This window comes from Myotis yumanensis, unplaced genomic scaffold, assembly GCF_028538775.1.
Source record: "Myotis yumanensis isolate MYYU_CA2020_CCGP unplaced genomic scaffold, mMyoYum1.0.hap1 SCAF_1, whole genome shotgun sequence".
NCBI lineage: Eukaryota > Metazoa > Chordata > Mammalia > Chiroptera > Vespertilionidae > Myotis > Myotis yumanensis.
Window position 1 is genome coordinate 159,769,021 of NW_027223752.1, and position 22,250 is coordinate 159,791,270.

The following is a 22,250-nucleotide window of genomic DNA, read 5'->3' on the forward strand; positions in this document are numbered from 1 at the left end:
CCTTGCCCTCTCACTTGCTTGTAGGTTATTGCTACCCTCTCTCCTGTTTTCCTCCCACACTACTCTCTAGTTTAGTGATGGCGAACCTTTTGAGCTCGGCGTGTCAGCATTTTGAAAAACCCTAACTTAACTCTGGTGCCGTGTCACATATAGAAATTTTTTGATATTTGCAACCATAGTAAAACAAAGACTTATATTTTTGATATTTATTTTATATATTTAAATGCCATTTAACAAAGAAAAATCAACCAAAAAAATGAGTTCGCGTGTCATAGGTTCGCCATCACTGCTCTAGTTGATCTTAGGCCTGTGATTTTAAGGAGCATGCCTTGTTGCTGACCCCCAGGTTTGCATACTGTCCTCGACTCTTTAACTCTAGACTTCTATGACATCTAACTACTTACTCAATTTCTACTTGGTGTCTTACAGACATTGCAAAACTAATGTGTATGAAATTGAGCTCTGCATGTTCCCACAACTGCTCCTTCTGTTTTGTTCCCTGTTTCAGCCATTATCTTTCATCTTATTGTTTAGACTAAACACTGGTAAATCATCCATAATTTTTCTTACTGGCATCCTGAGGCCTAGGACTTTGGGCGTGTAGGCAGCCATCTTCCAATGTCCTCATGTGGCCATTTCTGTGTGTCTGTCCTCCTCTCCTCTTTTAGGGACACCAGTCATGCTAGATTAGGGCCTACCCAGATGACCCCATTTTAACCCTAATTACCTTTATTTTTTTTTAAATCCTCACTACTTAGAGAGAGGAAGGGGGCGGGGGAGAGAGAGAGAGAGAGAGAGAGAGAGAGAGAGAGAGAGAGAAACATCGATGCGAGAGAGAAACATTGATTGGTTGCCTTCCTTCCGTACATGTCCTGACCAGGATAGAACCCACAACCCAGATATATGCCCTGACCAGGAATCGAACCGGCAACCTTTGGGTGCGTAGGATGATGTGTAACCAACTGAGCCACTCGGCCAGGCCCTAATTACCTCTCTAAAGACCCCATTTTGCCCAGCTGGTGTGGCTCAGTGGTTGAGCGGCGACCCAGGAACCAGGATGTCCAGGGTTTAATTCCTGATTAAGGCACATACCTGGGTTGCAGGTTTGATCCCCAGTAGGGGTTGTGCAGGACGTAGCCATCGGTGATTCTCTGTCATCGGTGTTTCTATCTCTCTATCCCTCTCACTTCCTCTCGCTTTAAAAATCAATAAAAACTTTTTTTTTTAAAGTAAAGACCCCATTTTCACGTACTGTCTCATTCTGAAGTACTGGGGGTTGAGGATTCAACATGAATTTTGGGAGACACAGTTCAACCATCCGGAATGTTCACACAGAACATTGCTTCTTTAAAGCATGAGTCAGACTATCTCTCTTCCTTACTCAAAACCATCTAGTGATTTTCCAGCACACACACAATAAAATTCAAAGTCCTTTCTGTTTCTCCACGTTTTACCTGATTTACACTGGTAACATCTCTGTAATCTCTTACCCTGCAGCTCATCTGCTCCCTTCTTGTCTTTTGCATCTTCTGTTCCCTTGGCGGGGAACACTGTTCGCCTAAATACGCTCTTGTTTCGTCACATCCCAAGTCAAATATTACTTTAGCAGAGATTCTTTCCCTGATCATTTTGAATAAAAGAGTAGCCCTTATGACTGTCCATCCCCTCATCTTGCTTTATTTTCCTTCTTAGCACTTATTATTGCCTGAATCTGTGTATGTGCATGTGACACATATCCCTTTACTAGGACTGTGTGTGTATTACAAATATCACTATACTATGTGTGTGTACATGTCACACTTATCCCTGTGTGTACACATGGTGTGTATTCCCACACTAGTGTGTGTATGTATACAACACATATGTTTATACTAGTGTGTGTGTGCATGTGTGCATGCACCCTCACATGTGTGGCTTGTTCTTTTGGTAGCATGTTAGCTCCCTGAGGCGGGGACTTTGCCATTCTCTGGCTTCATTGCAGTAGCGGGTGTGCACCTTGCTGTTCATTGTTCCTTATACATGTTAGCAGAGTTTGTCTCCTTCTCTGCTCTGTGCCCAGTCTTTTGTATAGCACTGTGTAAGCACCTGATAAATATTTGTTAAATGAATAGATAAACATATTTTCTTCAAGAGCTGAAGCCTATGGTGATTATCATGTTTTTATTTTATCTTTAGCTTTTGACAAAAGACTTGGTTGGTTTGTATAACAATAAAGTGAACTTTCATATCTATTGTTATAGCAATAGAATTCTAAGTATATCTTAGGCAGACACTTGAGAATTGTAATATTTCTTTTTATTATGAATTATTGACTTTCAGTTGTATTTGTTTAGTTTTATTACATATCTAATACATGACAAAAACTTATGTTGAGAATCATTTTATTTGCCATTTTGTTGATTAGTGGAAATGGACATGATGTTATAGTACCCCTGACTTTTTTCTTTCCTTATATTTGGCCCTGGTTTTAGCCAAGCACATAATCATAAAGGTGATTAACATTTATTGAGCACCAATTATGTACCATGTACTGTGCCAGTATTGTGATAATGATGATCAAGTCCTAGAAAGACAAGTGACACAGTCTGATTGTGTAGCCGTTCCAGGAAAGACCCACAATTCTCAGGAGTTCTCTGCTCTCACCTTTATCTGCAGATATGTGGCGAGGACGAAGTTGAGTGCTCTGATAAGGATGAGCCTGATGTGGACGGAGACGTGTCTAGCGACTGTCCTACCATCCGGGTACCATTGACTTCCCTTAAGAGTCACCAGGGAGTAGTCATAGCTGCTGACTGGCTGGTTGGGGGGAAGCAGGTGGTGACGGCCTCCTGGGACCGAACAGCAAACCTGTATGACGTGGAGACGGCGGAGCTCGTTCACTCTCTGACAGGTACTTCAGCCCTGGCCTGCCAGCAGTGTGTTTGTGATTTATGTGCATGTGTTTATTTATATCTTACCTTGCAAATTCCTCTCTGTCCAGAATTAGTTTTAGTTCTCTGGATGCTCAGGTTGTGATTTTTCAGAAATCCTTTCTAGTAGAACTGTTGGTAGCTAATTGTATCTTTAGGGGATTTTATTGTAGCGTGTAGTATCTAGAAATTTGAAATATGTTGGTGTATTCATTTTCCGTAGCTTTATAACAGATTTCCACAAAGGTGGTGTCTTAAAATAACATGAATTTATAACCTTATAGTTCCCCTGGTCAGGAATTTTGGGCTGGGGACTGCTTTTAGCATCTAGCATGGTCCTCATTGAGAGTTACTACTAGTATATTAACCATGGCCGTTTGATTTCTTCCAGACCAACACCAGCAAGAGAGCATCTCTGTTGGACACTTTTATTCTTATTATTTTTAATCCTCACCTGAGGATATGTTTTTTTTTTTGATTTTTTTAATTGGTTTTAGAGAGAGGAAGGGAAAGAGAGAAACACAGATGTGAGAAACATCAATTGGTTGCCTCCCATACATTCCCAGACCGGGTATCAAATCTGCAACCCTGATCAGGAATTGAACCTACAACTTTTTGGTCTATGGGACGATGGTCCAGCCAACTGAGCCACACCAGCCAGGGCTGCCTTGGACCCTTTAAAGGGCACATTTGATCAGGTCAGGCCCACCAGGACATCTTTTGAATTCGATGAATTCAAAACTACATCGTTTGGAGGCCTTAGTTATGGCTGCAAAGTCTATTTTGCCTTATAATGTACTGAGATTACCAGAATGGTAGCTCATCACATTTGCAGGTTTTGCCCAAACTCAAGGGAAGGTATCAGACAGGGTGTGTATACCAGGCCATCTTAGAATTCTGCCCATCACAAGTATTTTTCAAATTTGTCAGTAGGTGCATTTTCTGATTGATTGTGAAAGACTGTATTTCACAGAAGGCTCCACAAATATTATTAGAGGTCATTTGGGAAGTGAAGAACTAACAATTAATTAGTTTGCACGCTGAGCCTTTAACAGAGATTTGCCAGACCTCTTAACTGTTTGGATCAGGAACTGGGTTACACTCACTCAGTGTCAGGATCCTTTTAAATGTACAAGTGAAAGGAGTTCCAGCTCCTGAGGGAAAACTGGTCCCACTGTGACCACACATGCTGTCATTAAGTGATTCCTTGTGTTTACGGTGAATGAATACTAGCAATAGAGACCATAAAGACTGTTTTTTGATTCCAGTATTTTTTAAGAAAGCTTTACTCTAACTGTATCTGCAGATGGGTGACCTTGCACTTTTGTCGTCTTTGGTTGTATTGTAGGGCATGACCAAGAACTCACGCACTGTTGTACACACCCCACCCAGCGGCTCGTGGTAACCTCCTCCCGTGACACGACCTTCCGTCTGTGGGATTTTAGGGACCCGTCCATCCACTCTGTGAATGTTTTCCAGGGCCATACAGAGTGAGTCACAGTCATTCAAAATGTCTCTTTTTAATTGTTCATGAAAAAGGTTTTATGGGTGGATATGAAAACTTCATACTTGTCTTAATTTTCAGTATCAATTTCGAACTCCACTGTCTTTCAAAATGGCTACTGTTTTCCTAAATGTTTAACTCCATTTTGGAGATTTCAAAGAAGTTAGGAGAATAAGAGAAGTCACCAAAGTTCTCTCAAGAAATTGGATGGAGACAGAATGGGACATTGGGAGAGGGGATCAGAGAGGAAGCAGGAAGTACTTCAGCATTGGCGGTGTGAGGTGATCACACTGGAACTGTTAACAGCCACTCCCAAATCCCTGCCCTGGGGTCGTTTGCATCTAGTTTTGATATTCCATATATTTGCAGGGTCTGTTTTGTTCCAGGAGAAGACACACTGACTCTCACCTTTCTCGGTCTGGTTGTCTATTGGGCAGCTCAGGCGTACCCATATCTTAACAGAACTTTGTTCTTTCCACAAACTTGTTCTTCTCCTAGTCTGACTTTTCCCAATACAGGAAGTGACTATCTTTCTAGTTACTCATCCCACAAACCTCTCCACTTCCCCAGCTATGCCCTATCCAGACCAGGAGTAGGACTCCTGTCCAGTTATACCTCCTGATGTGTCCTTCACCTGCTCCTCAGGCCACCACTGTCCCCACCAAACCATCCCTATCTCTCTCCTAGATGGCAGTGTTGTTCTGCTTGAGCCCTTGCACATCCAGAAAAGGTCCTACACACATTAGTGCTCAGTAAACATTTTTTCATGTATGAATTTTTGCTCATTTGGTTTCTCCAAAATATGGATTTTATTAATTTTATCATGTGATGTAGCAAACGAGTCTATTTTATGTGTTGAATGTTAGATACCAAATTTTAGATTTAATGTTCAAAAGTCATAAAGTGTACAAAAGGGAACGCTAGGACAGAATTTTTTAAGGAGTTTGAGATTGGAAAACAATTTGGCATCTTGTTAGGAGTAAGCAACAGCGAGCACATACTGAAATCTTAGTGTGCCATCGGCTCTGTTCTGAGAGCTTCCATTTGAGAAATTATTTCATTCTGACAAGGGAGGCATTTCTTTACCAGCCACGGTAGCCATAGCCCCGAAATAGAAAATGCCGGATTCTCAGGGGTTCATACAGTGCTGGGGACTGAGCAGGGCCCACGTGCTTTCCCTGTGTCCCGATGGTCCAGTCCTGGTTGCTCTGGAGATCATGGAGGGGACAACTTGTAACTGGCCCAGCACAGCCCAGATGAGAACACTGAACTGAAAAGAGTGGGGCTAAGGGTGGACCAGCAGCTCTTCTTCATCTGCTTTTAGGGTGGGGTCACTGTGGGCCCAGAGAGCAGAAGGAACTGTCTGTGGTTTCCTTATAGACCATATGCAAGGCAAATGGGGCCCCCCCCCATACATCCTTACCCTGCAGCTTGCACATCTCTTCTCCCAAGTTTTTTTAAATATATTTTATTTATTTTTTACAGCGAGGAAGGATAGACAGAAACATTGATAAAAGAGAAACATCGATTCAGCTGCCTCCTGCACACTCCCTACTGGGGATGTGCCTGCAACCAAGGTACATGCCCTTGACCGGAATCGAACTTGGGACCCTTCAGTCCGCAGGCCGATGCTCTATCCACTGAGCCAAACCGGTTAGGGTTTCTCCCAAGTTTTTTTTTAAAAAAAAATATTTTTATTAATTTCAGAGAGGAAGGGAGAAGAAGGGACAGATAGAAACATCAATGATGAGAGGGAATCATTGATTGGCTGCCTCCTGCACGCCCCTTACTGGGGACGGAACCCGCAACCCGGGCATGTGCCCTTGACTGGAATTGAACCCAGGACCCTTGAGTCTGCAGGCTGATGCTCTATACACTGAGCTAAACTGGCTAGGGCTCTCCCAAGTTTTTATTGTGAAAAGTTTCAAGCTTAAGTAAAAGTTGAAAAAAACGAAGCAGGGGCGAAGAGACCAAGATGGCGGCGTAGGTAAACACCGGAGACCGCTGCCGCAAACAACCATTTCAAAAATACAACTAAAAGACGGAACGGACATCACCCAGAACCCAGAACATGACTGAAGAGAGACTCTACAACAAGAAGGAAAGAGAACAGCAAACCGAGGCTCAGAGGAGGCGCAGTGTGGAAAATACAAAGGTACCGAGGTGCGCGCGAAAGCGGGCTGGTGGCTGAGGGCGCGGTTGTCGTTTTCGGTCGGGAGTGAGTCTCAGACTCTGGGCTCCAGATCCGGGCGAGTCTCTAGGGACCCAGACTCAAACGGGAGAAGCGGGATTATCCGGCATCAGTTGGAACCTGAGGGCAGCTTTCTCTCCGAGGTTTGCAGCGGCTGCCGGGGTTCTGAGAAGCAGAGCCTCTGGGAACGGGACTGAGAGCGGCCATAACTGCTCCCTCCGCCCGCCCTGTTGATCCCGCCCCGCCCAAACCCTGCGCACATTTGCCGATCGCCTCAGGCAAAGGCTGGATTAGCGCCTCCCCAGAAGACAGACGTTTTCTACACAGCTGATTCCTACAGCCAGTCGGCCTGGTGGTCAAATCCCTCTAGTGTTAACTACAACAATTAAGGCTTGGCTAGAACAAGACTGCGCACAAAGACCACAAGGGGGTGCACCAAGAAAGCATAAAAGATGCGGAGACAAAAAAACATGACAGAAATGGAGGATATGGAGCTAAGAATCGCAATTTTGAGGGCTTGCTATAAACTTGAGCAGAGCCTCACGACAACTAATGAGACCCTCGATGCTACGATAAAGAAATTAGAAAGTAAGCATACACGGACTGAAATAAAGACTATTATACCCAATAGCAGACCAGAGGAGCTCAAGAATCAAACCAAAGATTCGACAAAAAACACCCAACTGGAAAAGCAAAATGAAAAAAGAATCCTAAAGTGTGAAGATAGTGTAAGGAGCCTCTGGGACAGCTTCAAGTGCACTAATATCAGAATAATAGGGGTGCCAGAAGATGAGAGAGAGCAAGATATTGAAAACCTATTTGAAGAAATAATGGCAGAAAACTTCCCCCACCTGGTGAAAGAAATGGACTTACAAGTCCAAGAAGCGAAGAGAACCCCAAACAAAAGGAATCCAAAGAGGACCACACCAAGACACATCATCATTAAAATGCCAAGAGCAAAAGACAGCAAGAGAAAGCAGCAAGAGAAAGAGACTCAATTACCTACAAGGGAATACCCATACGACTGTCAGCTGATTTCTCAACAGAAACTTTGCAGGCCAGAAGGGAATGGCAAGAAATATTCAAAGTACTGAATACCAAGAACCTACAACCAAGAATACTTTATCCAGCAAAGCTATCATTCAGAATTGAAGGTCAGATAAAGAGCTTCACAGATAAGGAAAAGCTAAAGGACTTCATCACCACTAAACCAGTATTATACGAAATGCTGAAAGGTTTCCTTTAAGAAGAGGAAGAAGAAAAAGGTAAAGATACAAATTGTGAACAACAAACATGCATCTATCAACAAGTGAATCTAAGAATCAAGTGAATAAATAATCTGATGTACAGAATGAACTGGTGATTACAATGAATCAGGGACATAGAAGGGGAATGGACTGACTATTCTTGGGGGGGGGAAAGGGGAATGGGAGATGCGGGAAGAGAATGGACAAAAATCGTGCACCTATGGATGAGGACAGTGGGTGGGGAGTGACGGCGGAGGGTGGGGCGGGAACTGGGAGAAGGGGAGTTATGGGAAAAAAAGAGGAACAAATGTAATCAGAACAATAAAGATTTAATTTAAAAAAAAAAAACACAAAAAAAACGAAGCAAACCCACTAATCCTTTTAGAAGCACAATTGTTTTTACCTCACCACATTTTTCTGTCTCTTTTTAAAAAAAATATGTTTTTATTGATTTCAGGGAGGGAGGGAGAGGGAGAGAGAGATAGAAACATAAATGAGGACTGCACGCCTCCTACTGGGGATCAAGCCCACAATCCGGGCATGTGCCCTTGGCTGGAATTGAATATTGGACCCTTCAGTCCACAGGCTGTTGCTCTGTCCACAGAGCCATTTCAGCCAGGGCTGTCTGCCTCGTTATAGATATGTATACACATATGTATTAAAGGATATACAGCACACACCCACACTTCTGTCTCTAGATTCATGAACACATATCGAATGAATATATAGCACACACACACATATGCACTTCTCTCTATAGATACCTGTACAAATGTATCCTATGAATACATAGCACATGTGCACTTCTGTCTCTTTAGATTGTGTATACGTATATGAATATATAGCACATACATCCACTTCTGTCTCTATAGATGTACACATGCTATTATATGAAAATACGTACTTTCTCTGGCTGAGCCTTTGGAAAGGAAATGTCCATGTTATCACACTTTGCCCTGATACCTCAGATGCATCTTTTCAGTATAAGGACATTCTGCTAAATAACCATGTGTTATCCACTTAAGAAAAGTAAAAAAATTCTCTAATATCACCTGATGTCCAGCCCATATTCAGATTTATTCTTGTGGTCCCAAATATCTTTGAAACTTTTTAAAGGATTTAATCAGGATTCATTAATTACATTTAGGTACTGTGTTCTTTGGCCTCTCTCTCTCTTTCTCTCTCTCCCCACCCCCCTTATCTCTCTCTCTTTTATATTTTTAAATTTAACTACTGATTTTTTTAGTAGTTTAAATTATAAAACTAATATTAAGACATACACATTACAGACTTGTTGAAAAGTTCTTTGGTCTTTTTTAATTTAAGACAATTCTCCACCATTTCATTGATATTTATGACATTGAATTTTTTTTTTTTTTAAATCTTTATTGTTCAGATTATTACATTTGTTCCTCTTTTTCCCCCCATAACTCCCCTCCTTCCAGCTCCCACCCCACCCTCCACCCTCACTCCCCACCCACTGTGTTCATCCATAGGTGCATGATTTTTGTCCAGTCACTTCCCGCATCTCCCACACCCCTTTTCCCCCCAAGAATAGTCAGTCCATTCCCTTTCTATGTCCCTGATTCTATTATAATCACCAGTTCATTCTGTACATCAGGTTATTTATTCACTTGATTCTTAGATTCATTTGTTGATAGATGCATATTTGTTGTTCATAATTTGTATCTTTACCTTTTTCTTCTTCTTCCTCTTCTTAAAGGATACCTTTCAGCATTTCATATAATACTGGTTTGGCGGTGGTGAACTCCTTTAGCTTTTCCTTGTCTGTGAAGCTCTTTATCTGACCTTCAATTCCGAATGATAGCTTTGCTGGATAAAGTAATCTTGGTTGTAGGTTCTTGGTATTCAGCACTTTGAATATTTCTTGCCATTCCCTTCTGGCCTGCAAAGTTTCTGTTGAGAAATCAGCTGACAGTCGTATGGGTATTCCCTTGTAGGTAATTGAGCCTCTTTCTCTTGCTGCTTTTAAGATTTTCTCTTTGTCTTTTGCTCTTGGCATTTTAATGATGATGTGTCTTGGTGTGGTCCTCTTTGGATTCCTTTTGTTTGGAGTTCTCTGCGCTTCTTGAACCTGTAAGTCCATTTCTTTCTCCAGGTGGGGGAAGTTTTCTGCCATTATTTCTTGAAATAGGTTTTCAATATCTTGCTGTCTCTCATCTTCTGGCACTCCAATAATTCTGATATTAGTCCGCTTAAAGCTGTCCCAGAGGCTCCTTACACTATCTTCACACTTTAGGATTCTTTTTTCATTTTGCTTTTCCAATTGGGTGTTTTTTGTCGAATCTTTGGTTTGATTCTTGAGCTCCTCTGGTCTGCTATTGGGTATAATAGTCTTTATTTCAGTCCGTGTATGCTTACTTTCTAATTTCTTTATCGTAGCATCGAGGGTCTCATTAGTTTTCGTGAGGCTCTGCACAAATTTATGGCAAGCCCTCAAAATTGCGATTCTTAGCTCCATATCCTCCATTTCTGTCATGTTTTTTTGTCTCCGCATCTTTTATGCTTTCTTGGTGCACCCCCTTGTGGTCTCTGTGCGCAGTCTTGTTCTAGCCAAGCCTTAATTGTTGTAGTTAACACTAGAGGGATTTGACCACCAGGCCGACTGGCTGTAGGAATCAGCTGTGTGGAAAACGTCTGTCTTCTGGGGAGGCGCTAATCCAGCCTTTGCCTGAGGCAATTGGCAAATGGCTGTGCGCAGGGCCTGGGCGGGGCGGGCTCAACAGGGCGGGGGGAGGGAGCCGCTATGGCCGCTCTCAGTCCGTCCCCAGGGGCTCTGCGTCTCTGTCCCCACAACCGCTGCAAACCTCGGAGGGGCCGTAGCCAGACAGTCCCGCTTCTCCCGTTTGAGTCTGGGTCCCTAGAGACTCGCCCGGATCTGTAGCCCAGAGTCTGAGACTCACTCCTGTTGAAAACGACAACCGCGCCCTCAGCCGCCAGCCCGCTTTGCGCGCGCACCACCTCACCACCGCACCACCGTACCTTTAAATTTTCCACACTACGCCTCCTCTGAGCGTCGGAATGCTGTTGTTTTTGCTTCTAGTTGAAGAGTCTCTCCTCAGCCAGCCTTCCTGTGGTTCTGGTTGATGTCCGTTCCGACTTTTAGTTGTATTTTTGAAGTGGTTGTTTACGGCGGCAATCTCCGGTGTTTACCTATGCCGCCATCTTCGATTCTCCGACATTGAATTTTTGTATGATGAAACCAAGCCCGTCTTGTGGAAGGTCTGACATCATCAGTGATCCTTGCCTGAATCAGTTATTACACTGAGTGTTGCAAAGGGTGATTGTGCTAATTTTGTCATTCTTCTACACTCATTAGCTGGCACTCTTCATTAGTGTAGCTGAGGATTAGTATAGACTCAAGGACTTTTTTCTTTTTGATGGTTATAAAGTCTTTATTGTTATAATTTTGATGCTCAAGTTGTTCCAGGTTCAGTGCACTCTCTTGTGGCTTCTCTGTCTCTTTCGACAGCACCCTCTCGTCTTTGAGTACATACTGCCTTTGGCACAGTAGGAGTCTGTCCTAGCCTCACCCTGCACTTCCCTACCCAACAGTGGAAAGTGCCAGTAGTTTTCCCACTAAATTGACTCTGCTCACCGCTACTGCACCGAGTTACATGTGGTCCGGGATTTGAGGACTGTGTGAAGAAGGGAGTTTTGGTGTAGAGAAAGGGCAGTCAGTACTTGTGCTGTGTCTCTAGGAGACAGGATATAAGTGGACCTTTGCTATACTGACTAACTGTCCTGTGCAGCATGGATGCACACACAAAGACCTGTGGGTGGAGAACCAGGGAGGACTGGGGTCATGTCTGGGAAGGGGGGCAGAAATGAAGAGAGAATGGTGGCAGTTGCTTTTATTGAGTCCTTGTTGTCACCAGGCACAGTGAAAATTTGGTCCTATTTGTTTAATCTTCACAGTGAGTCTATCTCTGTTCTGTGGAGGTAAACTGAGGCACAGGGAGATGAGGTAATTTCTTGAAGATTGCCTGGGTCCTAGATGGGCCTTGACTCCTGTGATTCCAGAGAGTCTAACACTTTAAAAAAAATATTTTTATTGATTTCAGAGAGGAAGGGAGAGGAAGAGAGAGATAGAAACATCAATGATGAGAGAGAATCACCGATTGGCTGCCTCCTGCACGCCCCCCACTGGGGATCGAGCCCACAACCTGGGCATATGCCCCTGACCGGAATCGAACCTGGGACTCTTGAGTCCGCAGACCATCGCTCTATACACTGATCCAAACCGGCTAGGGCCTTTTCTAACACTTTTTAATAACATTATATTTTCACTTGCTTTATTTGTCTGAAAGATTTTATGTAACTTTTGTGCTAAAAGAGCCAGGACTGTATGTACTAGTATATTACAGGTAGTTGATGAAAGAGCCAGTTTTAGCTTTAGGAGGTTTAACAAAGTCTGTTCTCATCTGTCTCCCTCTGATTATGGAGTATAGGAGATATTGATGTCAGGTTTAAAATATCTCTTTAATTTGTGACACGTTTTTGAAGCTAGTGGATATAGGAAATAATGGCTGTTTTTGGAGTGATAAGACTATGAGGAATGTAAGTAGTTACAAAGGAATTCTTATTCCTAGTGTGGACCTTTGACACAGTTTCTTAGATTTGTTTCTCTGATGGGATCAGGAGTTGCTTATAGATAAGTTGTGTCTGTCCCGGGGGCCTCTTCTATCCATATCTCCCAAGACATAAGTTGATGCTGCAGTAACCGTAACTCTGAGGGCATATAAGCTTTTGAATAAAAATAAGATATATGTACAAGTAGCACTGTCATTCAGATTATTTACATTTTCTCTTTTACTCGTGTTAGGGTGAACTAGCGTACTTTGTTGATATGTAGATAAATAAGTTTAAAAAATTTCTCTCATTGGCACTAGTTTACTGTAGAAAGTGTCAGGGGGATGTTTTATCTTTTGTTAAGTTTTTGAGAATCTGCAGGGGCTGGTTTGCTGTGTCCCCTCTGCTCACCCAGTCACAGCTGCACCAGGAAGACATGCCAGGGCCTCTGCCATCTCTGCCCAGAGAGGCCCCTGCCTCGTGAGACCCCATAGTGTGTGGTCAGCAGGTAAAGGCTGCAGGCTCTTTATCCTACACTATAGTACTTTCCTGTGTTGTTAGCAGGAAGCCTCTAGAAATAATTGCAGTTTGGAAAAGCAGGAATTGAGACATTTTATTTTTTTTAAAAAATATTTTTTTTGATTTTTAGAGAGAAAAGGAAGGGAGAGGTAGAGAGAGCGAGAGCAAAACATTGATCAGCTACCTACTGCATGCCCTCTACCAGGGATGGAACCCACAACCTGGATACACCCTGACTGGGAATCGTACTTACAACCTTTTGGTGCCAGGGCAGGAAGTGAGACATTTTACAGTCTTCTGCTGAGGACTCTTTTCCATAACTGTTGCTTTTTTTTAAATCTCTGGCATGGGTTCTGTAGGTTTGCACCCATATGACCAATAAAACCTTTAGAATTCATTACCTTTGCAAGTAGACCTGTGTCCCCACGCAAAGGCATGCTTCTCTTACAACCAAACATGAGACCCTCATTCTCACAGAAGAGCATAGGAGTGGCTGATCTTGAGTGTGTATTTAGCTTCATCGCTCATCTCTGATGGTCTGAGTGTGGCTTCTCCAGCCAGCCCTTCCGGGATCTCTTGCTTCCCCTCAGACCAATAGATTTCTGTCCTAGAGGATGCCCACCACCCGGGCCACTGCACTACCAGCCCCCCTTTGCACCCTCTCCCCCCCAGGGTTGGGGTGAGCTGTGCTGTTGGCATTTCCAGCATCAAGCACAGTGTCTGCCACCGCAGGGAGCAAGTCAGGTTCATCCTCCTAGGCTAGGTGGACCTCTGCATTCCTAGCTGATTTTTTGTTTCCTTCTACCCGATCCTTTGCTAAATATTAAACACTAGAGGTCCGGTGTACGAATTCGTGCATGGATGGGGTCCGATGGGCCCATCCTGATGGGGGCCCATTGGGCGGGGTCGGCTGTGGGGTGTAATGCTGGATTTCCCCCAGCTGGATCTAATTATACTTTAAGGATGGCCAAAAGAAAACCCACAACAGAACTGTTTTGCATTTCTCGTGCCATGAGATGAAGTTGTTTATGTGTTGTTTGCAAAGGTATATCAAGATGGACGATGGCCCTTTAATGATTTTTGTGTTCTTCTTGGGGCTCTGCCCTCAGTTTCCCAATATGATCTTCTTTGTTTAAAAGTTTTTCTGTTTTTGAATGTGCCTACCCTTTGCTGTTGCTCCTGGCAGCCTGTGGGTCCTCTTCGCCTTTTAAAGAGAGATTGAAAACTCACCTAATCTGCAAGGCACCGCAATTTCACAAAATCCCCACCCAGCCTCTACATTCCTCAGCAAAGGCTGCCATCCTGTTAATGCTTAGGTTGCCTTTTTGGCTAACTTGGAAGGTCTCCTGGGGCTGCCTTCTCTGGAGGGAGAATTCCACACCTTGGCTGCAGTATTAGCAGAGCCCCCTGGAGACTCTGGTTGGGGACAGAAGGGACTGTTAATTATTTTCTTGCGCTTTCACTAAATGTACTTGCACTAGGGAGCCAGGCTATGATTTAGGGGTGTTGGGGGCTGCTTGGGGGCGAGACTGGATGGGGTGAGGGGCTGCTTGCCAGCTGGCCCCGCCCCCGATCAGGGGAGAGGTCGCAGTCATTCTGGTTGTTCCACCATTCAGTCGCTGGGCTTTTATATATAGGATAAACTCAGGTGTGCAGTTCTTCTGGCTTTGCTATTCTTTACTTGTTGGTGTTGCCCTGAAAAGTCTCATGTGGAGTATTGTTTTAGTGGATCAGTATTTCTTAAAACTACATGAGCATATATATATATATATATATATATAGAGAGAGAGAGAGAGAGAGAGAGAGAGAGAGAGAGAGAGAGTGAGTGTGTGTGTGTGTGGTGTGTGTGTGTGTGTGTGTAGTGGCCCGGTGCATGAAACTCATGCACATTAAAAGGGGATTAATTAGAGGAAATATTTTTTAAAAAAAATATATTTTATTGATTTTTTACAGAGAGGAAGGGAGAGAGATAGAGAGTTAGAAACATCGATGAGAGAGAAACATTGATCAGCTGCCTCCTGCACATCTCCCACTGGGGATGTGCCCGCAACCCAGGTACATGCCCTTGACCAGAATTGAACCTGGGACCTTTCATTCCGCAGGTCGACGCTCTATCCACTGAGCCAAACCGGTTTCGGCGAGGAAATATTTTAATACTGCTATTTGCCCTTTCTCTATAATAGAAGTGTCAGAGATGAAAGAAAATTAGTAAAATGTATATGAAAATCTTCCTCCTGTCAGAGTCTGGGGTGCACCATGGGACCCAGAGTCATGTCTCTGGGGCGGGGGGATGCACCTTGAGGTCCCCTGTCAAGCCCTGCCAGGCGGGGGCGTGGCCTCAGGTCCCCTGGCCTGGTGCTGGGCCGGGGGCGCGGGTCCTCGGTCCTGGCGCCGGGGTGGGGGGCGTGGCCTGAGGTCCCCTGTCAAGCCCCATGGGGGCGAGATGGGGGTTGCAGCCTCAGGTCCCTGCTGATTGCTTGTTAAGGCTTGTTACAGGAACTTGGACTCTGCTGTGGGTGCAGCCATCTTGTGTTATGGAAACCCTGCCTGCGCTGTGGGCGCAGCCACCTTTGTGGTGGAGTGATGGTTAGTTTGCATATTCCTTCTTTATTGTATAGGACTAGAGGCCCGTTTGCAGGAAGATTCCTGCAAGAATAGGGCTTCGCTCTCGTCTCTGCCATTCCTACCCCGCCCTTCTCTTGTGCTCCTACCCAGCCCTTCTCTGTCGCTCCTACCCCACCCGTCTCTGCCGCTTCTCTCCCGTCCATCTCTGCTACCTCAGCTCCGTTGCTTGGCTTCCTTCTACGGTGTCTTCAGTCTTCGCTCCCAGCTGGTATATGCAAATTAGCCGCCATCTTTTTTGGTGGTTAATTTGCATATCGCTCTGATTAGCCAATGGTGGGCATAGTGAAGGTACAGTCAATTTGCATCTTTGCCTATTATTAGATAGGATAAGGCTAATATGCTAAGTGTTCGACTGTTCGACTGGCCGCTATGAAGTGCACTGACCTCCAGGGGGCAGATGCTCAATGCAGGAACTTCCGAGCTCCATTGCCTTGGCAGTGGCGGTTCTCAGGTGATACACCCCGAAAACAGAGGAGGGAGCCTGATTCCTTGTGGGGCTGTGCGATTCCACCTTTGGCCGTGGGTTATGTTGTTGCTGGGACACTGTCGTCCCTGAATCTGGTTTACGGCACACTTGGGTTTGCATTCCACACCCTGTACGACAGCAACTTTGCAGAGTGCCCTCTTGCACTCTGGGACCCCTGGAGGGATATTGGAGAGCTGGTTTCAGCCCAATCCCCGCAGGTCAGGCCGAGGGACCCCACCTGCCGGAGGGACCCTGCTCACTCCGAAGACACTGGGGAGGGACCATGGGAGGTTGGCTCCAGAGCATGTTCTGTCTGTCTTGCCCAGTCCTGCCCTGCCAGCCACCTTCTTACTAATTTCCTTTCAATGTGCACAAATCTGTGCACCGGGTCACTAGTATATTTCATGTTAACTTGTTATAGAATACACTTTGGAAAACTATATCTCAGCATATTCTCATTTCCAGGAACTCAACACAAGTTTCTTAGTGACATATATTAGCATCTCATGTCTTTCATGATGTAATTCACTTAACCATCCAGTTAATTTGAATTTCTTTGTGTTGTCTTAAGGAAAGATGTAGCCAGACAGGCTTCAACATTACTGGCCTAGTTTTATAACTAGTTTCTCTAGGAGCTGGGAGGGAGATGATTTTTGTCTTTTCATTTTCTCTGTTCTCTCTGTACTTTTACAAAGATTCGAGATTTTTTCTGAATAAATAGAGTTTGAGACTTAACACTTCGCTAATAAGATGAAAATCTGTTACCAAGTGGGTCCCCTTGAACTCTGTGCTGCATCGTTTTTGCTGGACAGGGTCGGAGCTCCTTGATGTAAGCTCTGTTTAGGCTTTCATTGAGGATTGTTAGAAAGGACAAACATGCACATGTCTTTTTCGTTTTTGATGTGTTACATTTACTTTTACTCTGTATTATGAAATCTCTTTATTATAAAGGGAATTTTACCATAACAGGATTTACTTGTGTAACTGTGGCTGTTATTATTTGACTGGCTTAGCTGTTAGTGACCCAAGGTGTACCAATTTATATGAAAAGTAACTATAGATACTTTATATAACTGTTTCCCTAATAGCAGGAATGAGAAACTGTAGTGTGTACTGTCTTGGAAATAATAGAAATGTTTAATGGGGAAATTTGGGACTGTCCTAGATTCCTGGAATTCTCCAGCTGTTGGCAGTTTATTTCTCATATATTTCTGTCCTCATCCTCAAAAACTAGGGATAAAATTCTGTGGTTTCATCTGAAATAAGCCAAACCCTTATATAGTCATTATTTTCACCTGATGCCATTCTTTAGTAAGTGAGCTGACTATTTGAAGGAGTCTAGTTGGGTAGCCTGCCTGCCCCTTGCTGTGTGTTGGTACACGCTCTTCCGGGGTGGGACTCCACACAAAGGTCATTCCAGGACTATCGCCCTGAGGGCTGTGGATGCACAGACATTTTTGCAAGAACCTCTTGCTATGATAAAACTGATATTTAGGTTAAATCCAGTTAACTGCCCTTTGAAAGGAGTGTGAGACATTCCCATTTAAATTGTTTTCTAATAGGAGGACCCAGGTAGATTCTTGTCTTCCAGCACCAGTGCCTTCCTTGTGGAGCTTGGTAGAAGGCCTCCTCACCCCCTTTTTTTAGTTTAGTTTTGTTTTGTTTCAATTACTATCAAAAGGAACTGACAGTTGAGGCTGTCACAGGGCCATTAAGCTTCCCCCATGGGTGGCCGATGACTCTAGTCTATACCCAACTGATGGTATTTACAAGTGAGAATATACTCTGGCATTGAAAAAAATCTGAAATTAGCTCAACATGGATAAAATATTTGAAACACCAAGTTTTTTCTTTTTTGCTTTCTTTCCATATGCTTGCAACTTTACTTCCCCATGTGAACTTCAGCACTTCTAAAGAAAGAAAAACACCACATCTAATAAGACGTTAAAAATATTAGTTAAAAAAATTATAATGTTTGCTCTAAAGTTATGACATTTTCATATGCTTTTATTCTCAAATACCCAGAGGAGATATGTAGTACTAAATACTAAGGTCTAGATTATGTGCTTTGAATTTTGTGTTGTGCTATTAAGAGAAAATGCTTTTAAAGAGAAAATGTGTTTTGATAGCATGACATTTATAACCAGGTGGTGGTTGATTTTTCACTGTGTTGAGTTCTGTGCTTGGTCAGTGAGTCTGGTGTGTGCAGGCCTGTGGTGGGGACGGGCAGCCGTCTGTTGGCACACTGCCTTGGAGGTTTTGTATTTGTACTAAATATCTCCCCTGGGTATTTGGCATAAAACATACGAAAATGTCATAACTTTAAAGCAGTCATAATTTCTAAGTGCTTTTTAAAAATTTTGGTAGACTGCACTTGATTTGTAAGCTCATTACTCTTGGAGATAGTTTTTAAGCCCTTGCCTGTGGGAACAGGAGGTACTGTACTTCAAGGTTTCTTATAGGGGCTGTAGGACGGCCTCAGAAGTGCCCCAGGACTGGAATTACTGCCCAAGAAAGAAAAGGACCTGCAGGATTGCAGAGGCCTCAAAACTAAACAGAACCTAAAGCCCCTCTCAGCTTCGTGTCCCCTTAACCCATATATCTGGAAGTCTGGTTTTATCTTCTTAATTAGATTGGAATAATTTTATTTGAGAAAGGTTAGAGACATGTAATTTCTGGCAATAATTTGTTGGTATCTAAGGTTATCATAAAAGCAAAAACTCAGATGGATAGTGCAATTCCAATGTGCGGCCCCATTTAAGGTTTTCCCAGCTTCATTAGCGTATACCTACCACCCAGTTCATAGAGGAAAGGAGTGGCAGCAATGTTGGCGGAAATGTGACTTAACTGCAGTGGTGTGGTAAAGGCTGTATTGGGAAGTTTACTTTGCATTAACTGCTTTGTCTTATCATCATGGAGATGAGTAAGGAGACATTGGTCAGTAGAGTGTGCAGCCACAGCTGCCGGAGTGTGCATTTGCACCTCCATACGTGGACATAGTGGTGACTTTCTGTAAGTGAGATCATTTTGCAAGTCTCATTGTATTTCATGAGAGAGGCTTAAGGTTCTTCCGTGTCGGCACCTTGGAGTTGCCTTCTTCCCTCCACCTCTGCTTCTAAGAGGCCTATAGTTTGGATGCAGTAATTTACTTAATCCTCTGGTTGATACTTTTAAAGATTGTTTCCAACTCAAAGTATAGCTTATAGTTTAAGAGGAGGTTTAATACTTCTCCATTTACCCTTTTAAAAATTCTCATTTAAAAAAGGGCTGATCAGTACATAATAAAATAAGGACTTTAAGGAAATTAGTGCGATTAAATCACCCTACTTCTCGGCTTTGTTAGGAGCTATTCAGGTTGCTTCTCTTTTATTGAGATGACCTAGAAAAGAATTGTCAAGTTATTAACAAACTAAAAACATGCCAACTGCATTGCTACAGACTCATGAAGACAGACATGAACTGTGTCTGGACCAGGTTCCATGTGTTGGCAGAAACCACTGAGCAGTGATGCACAGTTAGCAGAGTAGGGAAGGGAGCTGCTGCAAGAGGTGGGGCTTATCTTTGGAAAGATGATGGTGGTTCTGGTCTGTGCGCTCAGGCCCTGCACTCGGAGTCTAGGTGGGCTTACATCATCACCCAGTTGACATCTATGCTTTCTCCCATTCAGCTATGTGTGGGAGCTGCAGGGTTCTGACTCTAATACCACACTGGGCCCTTCAAAGTCATTCCTCAGACAACCAACATGTAAAATGTGTGAGTTACACATGACCTAGAAAAGAACCAGGCAGCAACAACTTGGGTGGCTCCTCTAAATGAATAAGGAAACACAAGGTGTTGAAGAGCTGTGATAATAACTAATTCTGAAGTTTTTAAAGTAAAATTTTACTTTCAGTCATCTTCCCTGCCACATGTGGAACCCAAGGATGCTTCCTGGGGCCACATGATTCTGCTCCTTTCAGTCTTTCAGAGATCAACTCAAATACTTGATTTGAAAAACATTAGTTATGGCTTATTTTATATGTATATGTATATACCTATCTGCACACATGTCATGTTCCATGTAGCTGGTGTCACTTCTGATGAACATGTTCACACATATGTGCACATCTGCACATACATCACAATTTGTGTAACCCATGTCACTTCTGGTTGGTACCCTGCACACGGTTATACCTCTCTGCACACGTCACATTCTTTGTAGCCTGTGCCACTTCTTGTGGGCATACATGCATCTATTTGCACACAATCTCAGGCTGTGTTTGGTGGTCACCCCATTTTCTAGTCTGAGCAACACTTCAGGTCAAGCTTCCTCTGTTACCAGTGAAGTAAAGAGTCTCCTGGGGTGGGGGTGGGGTGTCACTAAACACCCAGGACTGGGAATCCGGTTCCATGTGATGTCTTAACGATTAAAGCAACAGTGACTTTCCTTCAACTTGGCAATTTTTTGCTAATCTAGTATATTTCAGAGTAAAACACTTGCAGTTCTTGATATATTTCTGACTTTTATTTTTCTAACTTTTCTGATGAATAGGGTTTGTCTGTATCATATTACCTTCAAAGTTGATGTAAAGTTTTTTCCTTTTGAAGATTTAAGAAAAAACGTTGAAATTTCTTTCTTCCCAATTTTTATCATAGTGATGTCAAAATATTGGCTGTTGTTAGTTGGTGAGTATACAATAGGCAAAGTCTTGGATTCAGAAAATAAGGGAATGGAAAGTCAGGTGATTAAAACCAGAGAGAATCATTCCTCACCTAATTTAAATGGAATGCATTTCTCTCAGATTTCTGTAAAATTACTGAAGCCATTGCAGCTATTCAGAACTATGGTTCTCTGTTATATTATTCAGTAAAAATGAAACAAGGGTCAGTTTTCCCAGAAAGGAAGTGAATCTTGACCTTTGTATCACAAGCAGGAAATCAGCATATAAACCTTATTCATTTTATCTTCTCTGTAGTCATTTTAAATCAGGTTCTGTGGAACTATCATCTTTGAATAAATCTGTGGAAAAAGGTTCTTTTTTAAAAAATATATTTTATTGATTTTTTACAGAGAGGAAGGGAGAGGGATAGAGAGTTAGAAACATTGATGAGAGAGAAACATCCATCAGCTGCCTCCTGCACATCTCCCACTGGGGATGTGCCCGCAACCAAGGTACATGCCCTTGACCGGAATCGAACCCGGAACCCCTCAGTCTACAGACTGACACTCTATCCACTGAGCCAAACCGGTTAGGGCAAAAGGTTCTTAATTAATAGGATACTAAGGAAGATAATTTAGCCAAGTTAACTGAATGTACTGTTTTGACACACACTTTTTTTAAGAAAATATATTTTTACTAGAGGCCTGGTGCACGAATTCATGCACGGATGGGGTCCCTTGGCCTGGCCGGCGATCTGGGCTGATTGGGGCTAGATGGCCAGAGAGAGGGACCGTGGGAGGTTGACCAGCCCGCCCCAATTGCTGGGAGGAGGGAGCATAGGAGGTTGACCGACTGCAGGAGGTTGGCTGTGGGAGTGCACTGACCACCATGGGGCAGCTCCTGTGTTGAATGTCTGCCCCCTGGTGGTCAGTGCGTTGTCATAGCAACCGGTTGAGTGGTCGTAACTATCACTTAGGCATACACACACACACACACACACACACACATATGTATACACACACATGTATATGTATATACATACACACACACACACACACACACACACACACACTAGTGACCTGGTGCACAAAATTTGTGCACATTAAAAGATTTAATTAGAGGAAATATTTTAATATTGCTATTTGCCCTTTCTCTATAATAGAAGTGTCAGAGATGAAAGAAAATTAGTAAAATGTGTATGAAAATATCCCTCCTGTCAGAGTCTGGGGCATGCTGCGGGACCTAGAGTCAAATTGCTGCCCACTCCCCGTACACGCTTCGAAAACGCAGGAGACACAGGCCTGAGGCTGTGCCCCCCGCACAGCGGGGCTTGACTGGGGTGGGGCCTGCCAGGTCTGGATCTTGCCCAATGGGGTTGGGGCCGGCTGTTCTGGGTCTCGCGCGATTTCAAGATGCATGCGGGTGGGAGGGGACTTGACTCTGGGTCCCATGGTGTATTCCAGACGCTGACAGGAGGAAGATTTTTATATACATTTTACTAATTTTCTTTCCTCTAACTAATTTCCTTTTAATGTGCACGAATTTCGTGCAGCAGG

The 22,250-nt window shown here is 43.5% G+C and overlaps 1 protein-coding gene across 2 annotated transcripts in view; it reads left to right on the forward strand.

The window, feature by feature from the left end:
- WDR37 (WD repeat domain 37) overlaps window positions 1-22,250 on the forward strand; it is an 80,051-nt gene that overhangs the window by 42,544 nt on the left and 15,257 nt on the right. For both annotated transcript variants that reach the window (XM_070391115.1, XM_070391123.1), the window contains exons 10-11: window positions 2,656-2,890; window positions 4,258-4,399. In XM_070391115.1, coding sequence (XP_070247216.1) covers window positions 2,656-2,890; window positions 4,258-4,399 — 377 coding nt within the window. The remainder of the gene's footprint in view (window positions 1-2,655; window positions 2,891-4,257; window positions 4,400-22,250) is intronic.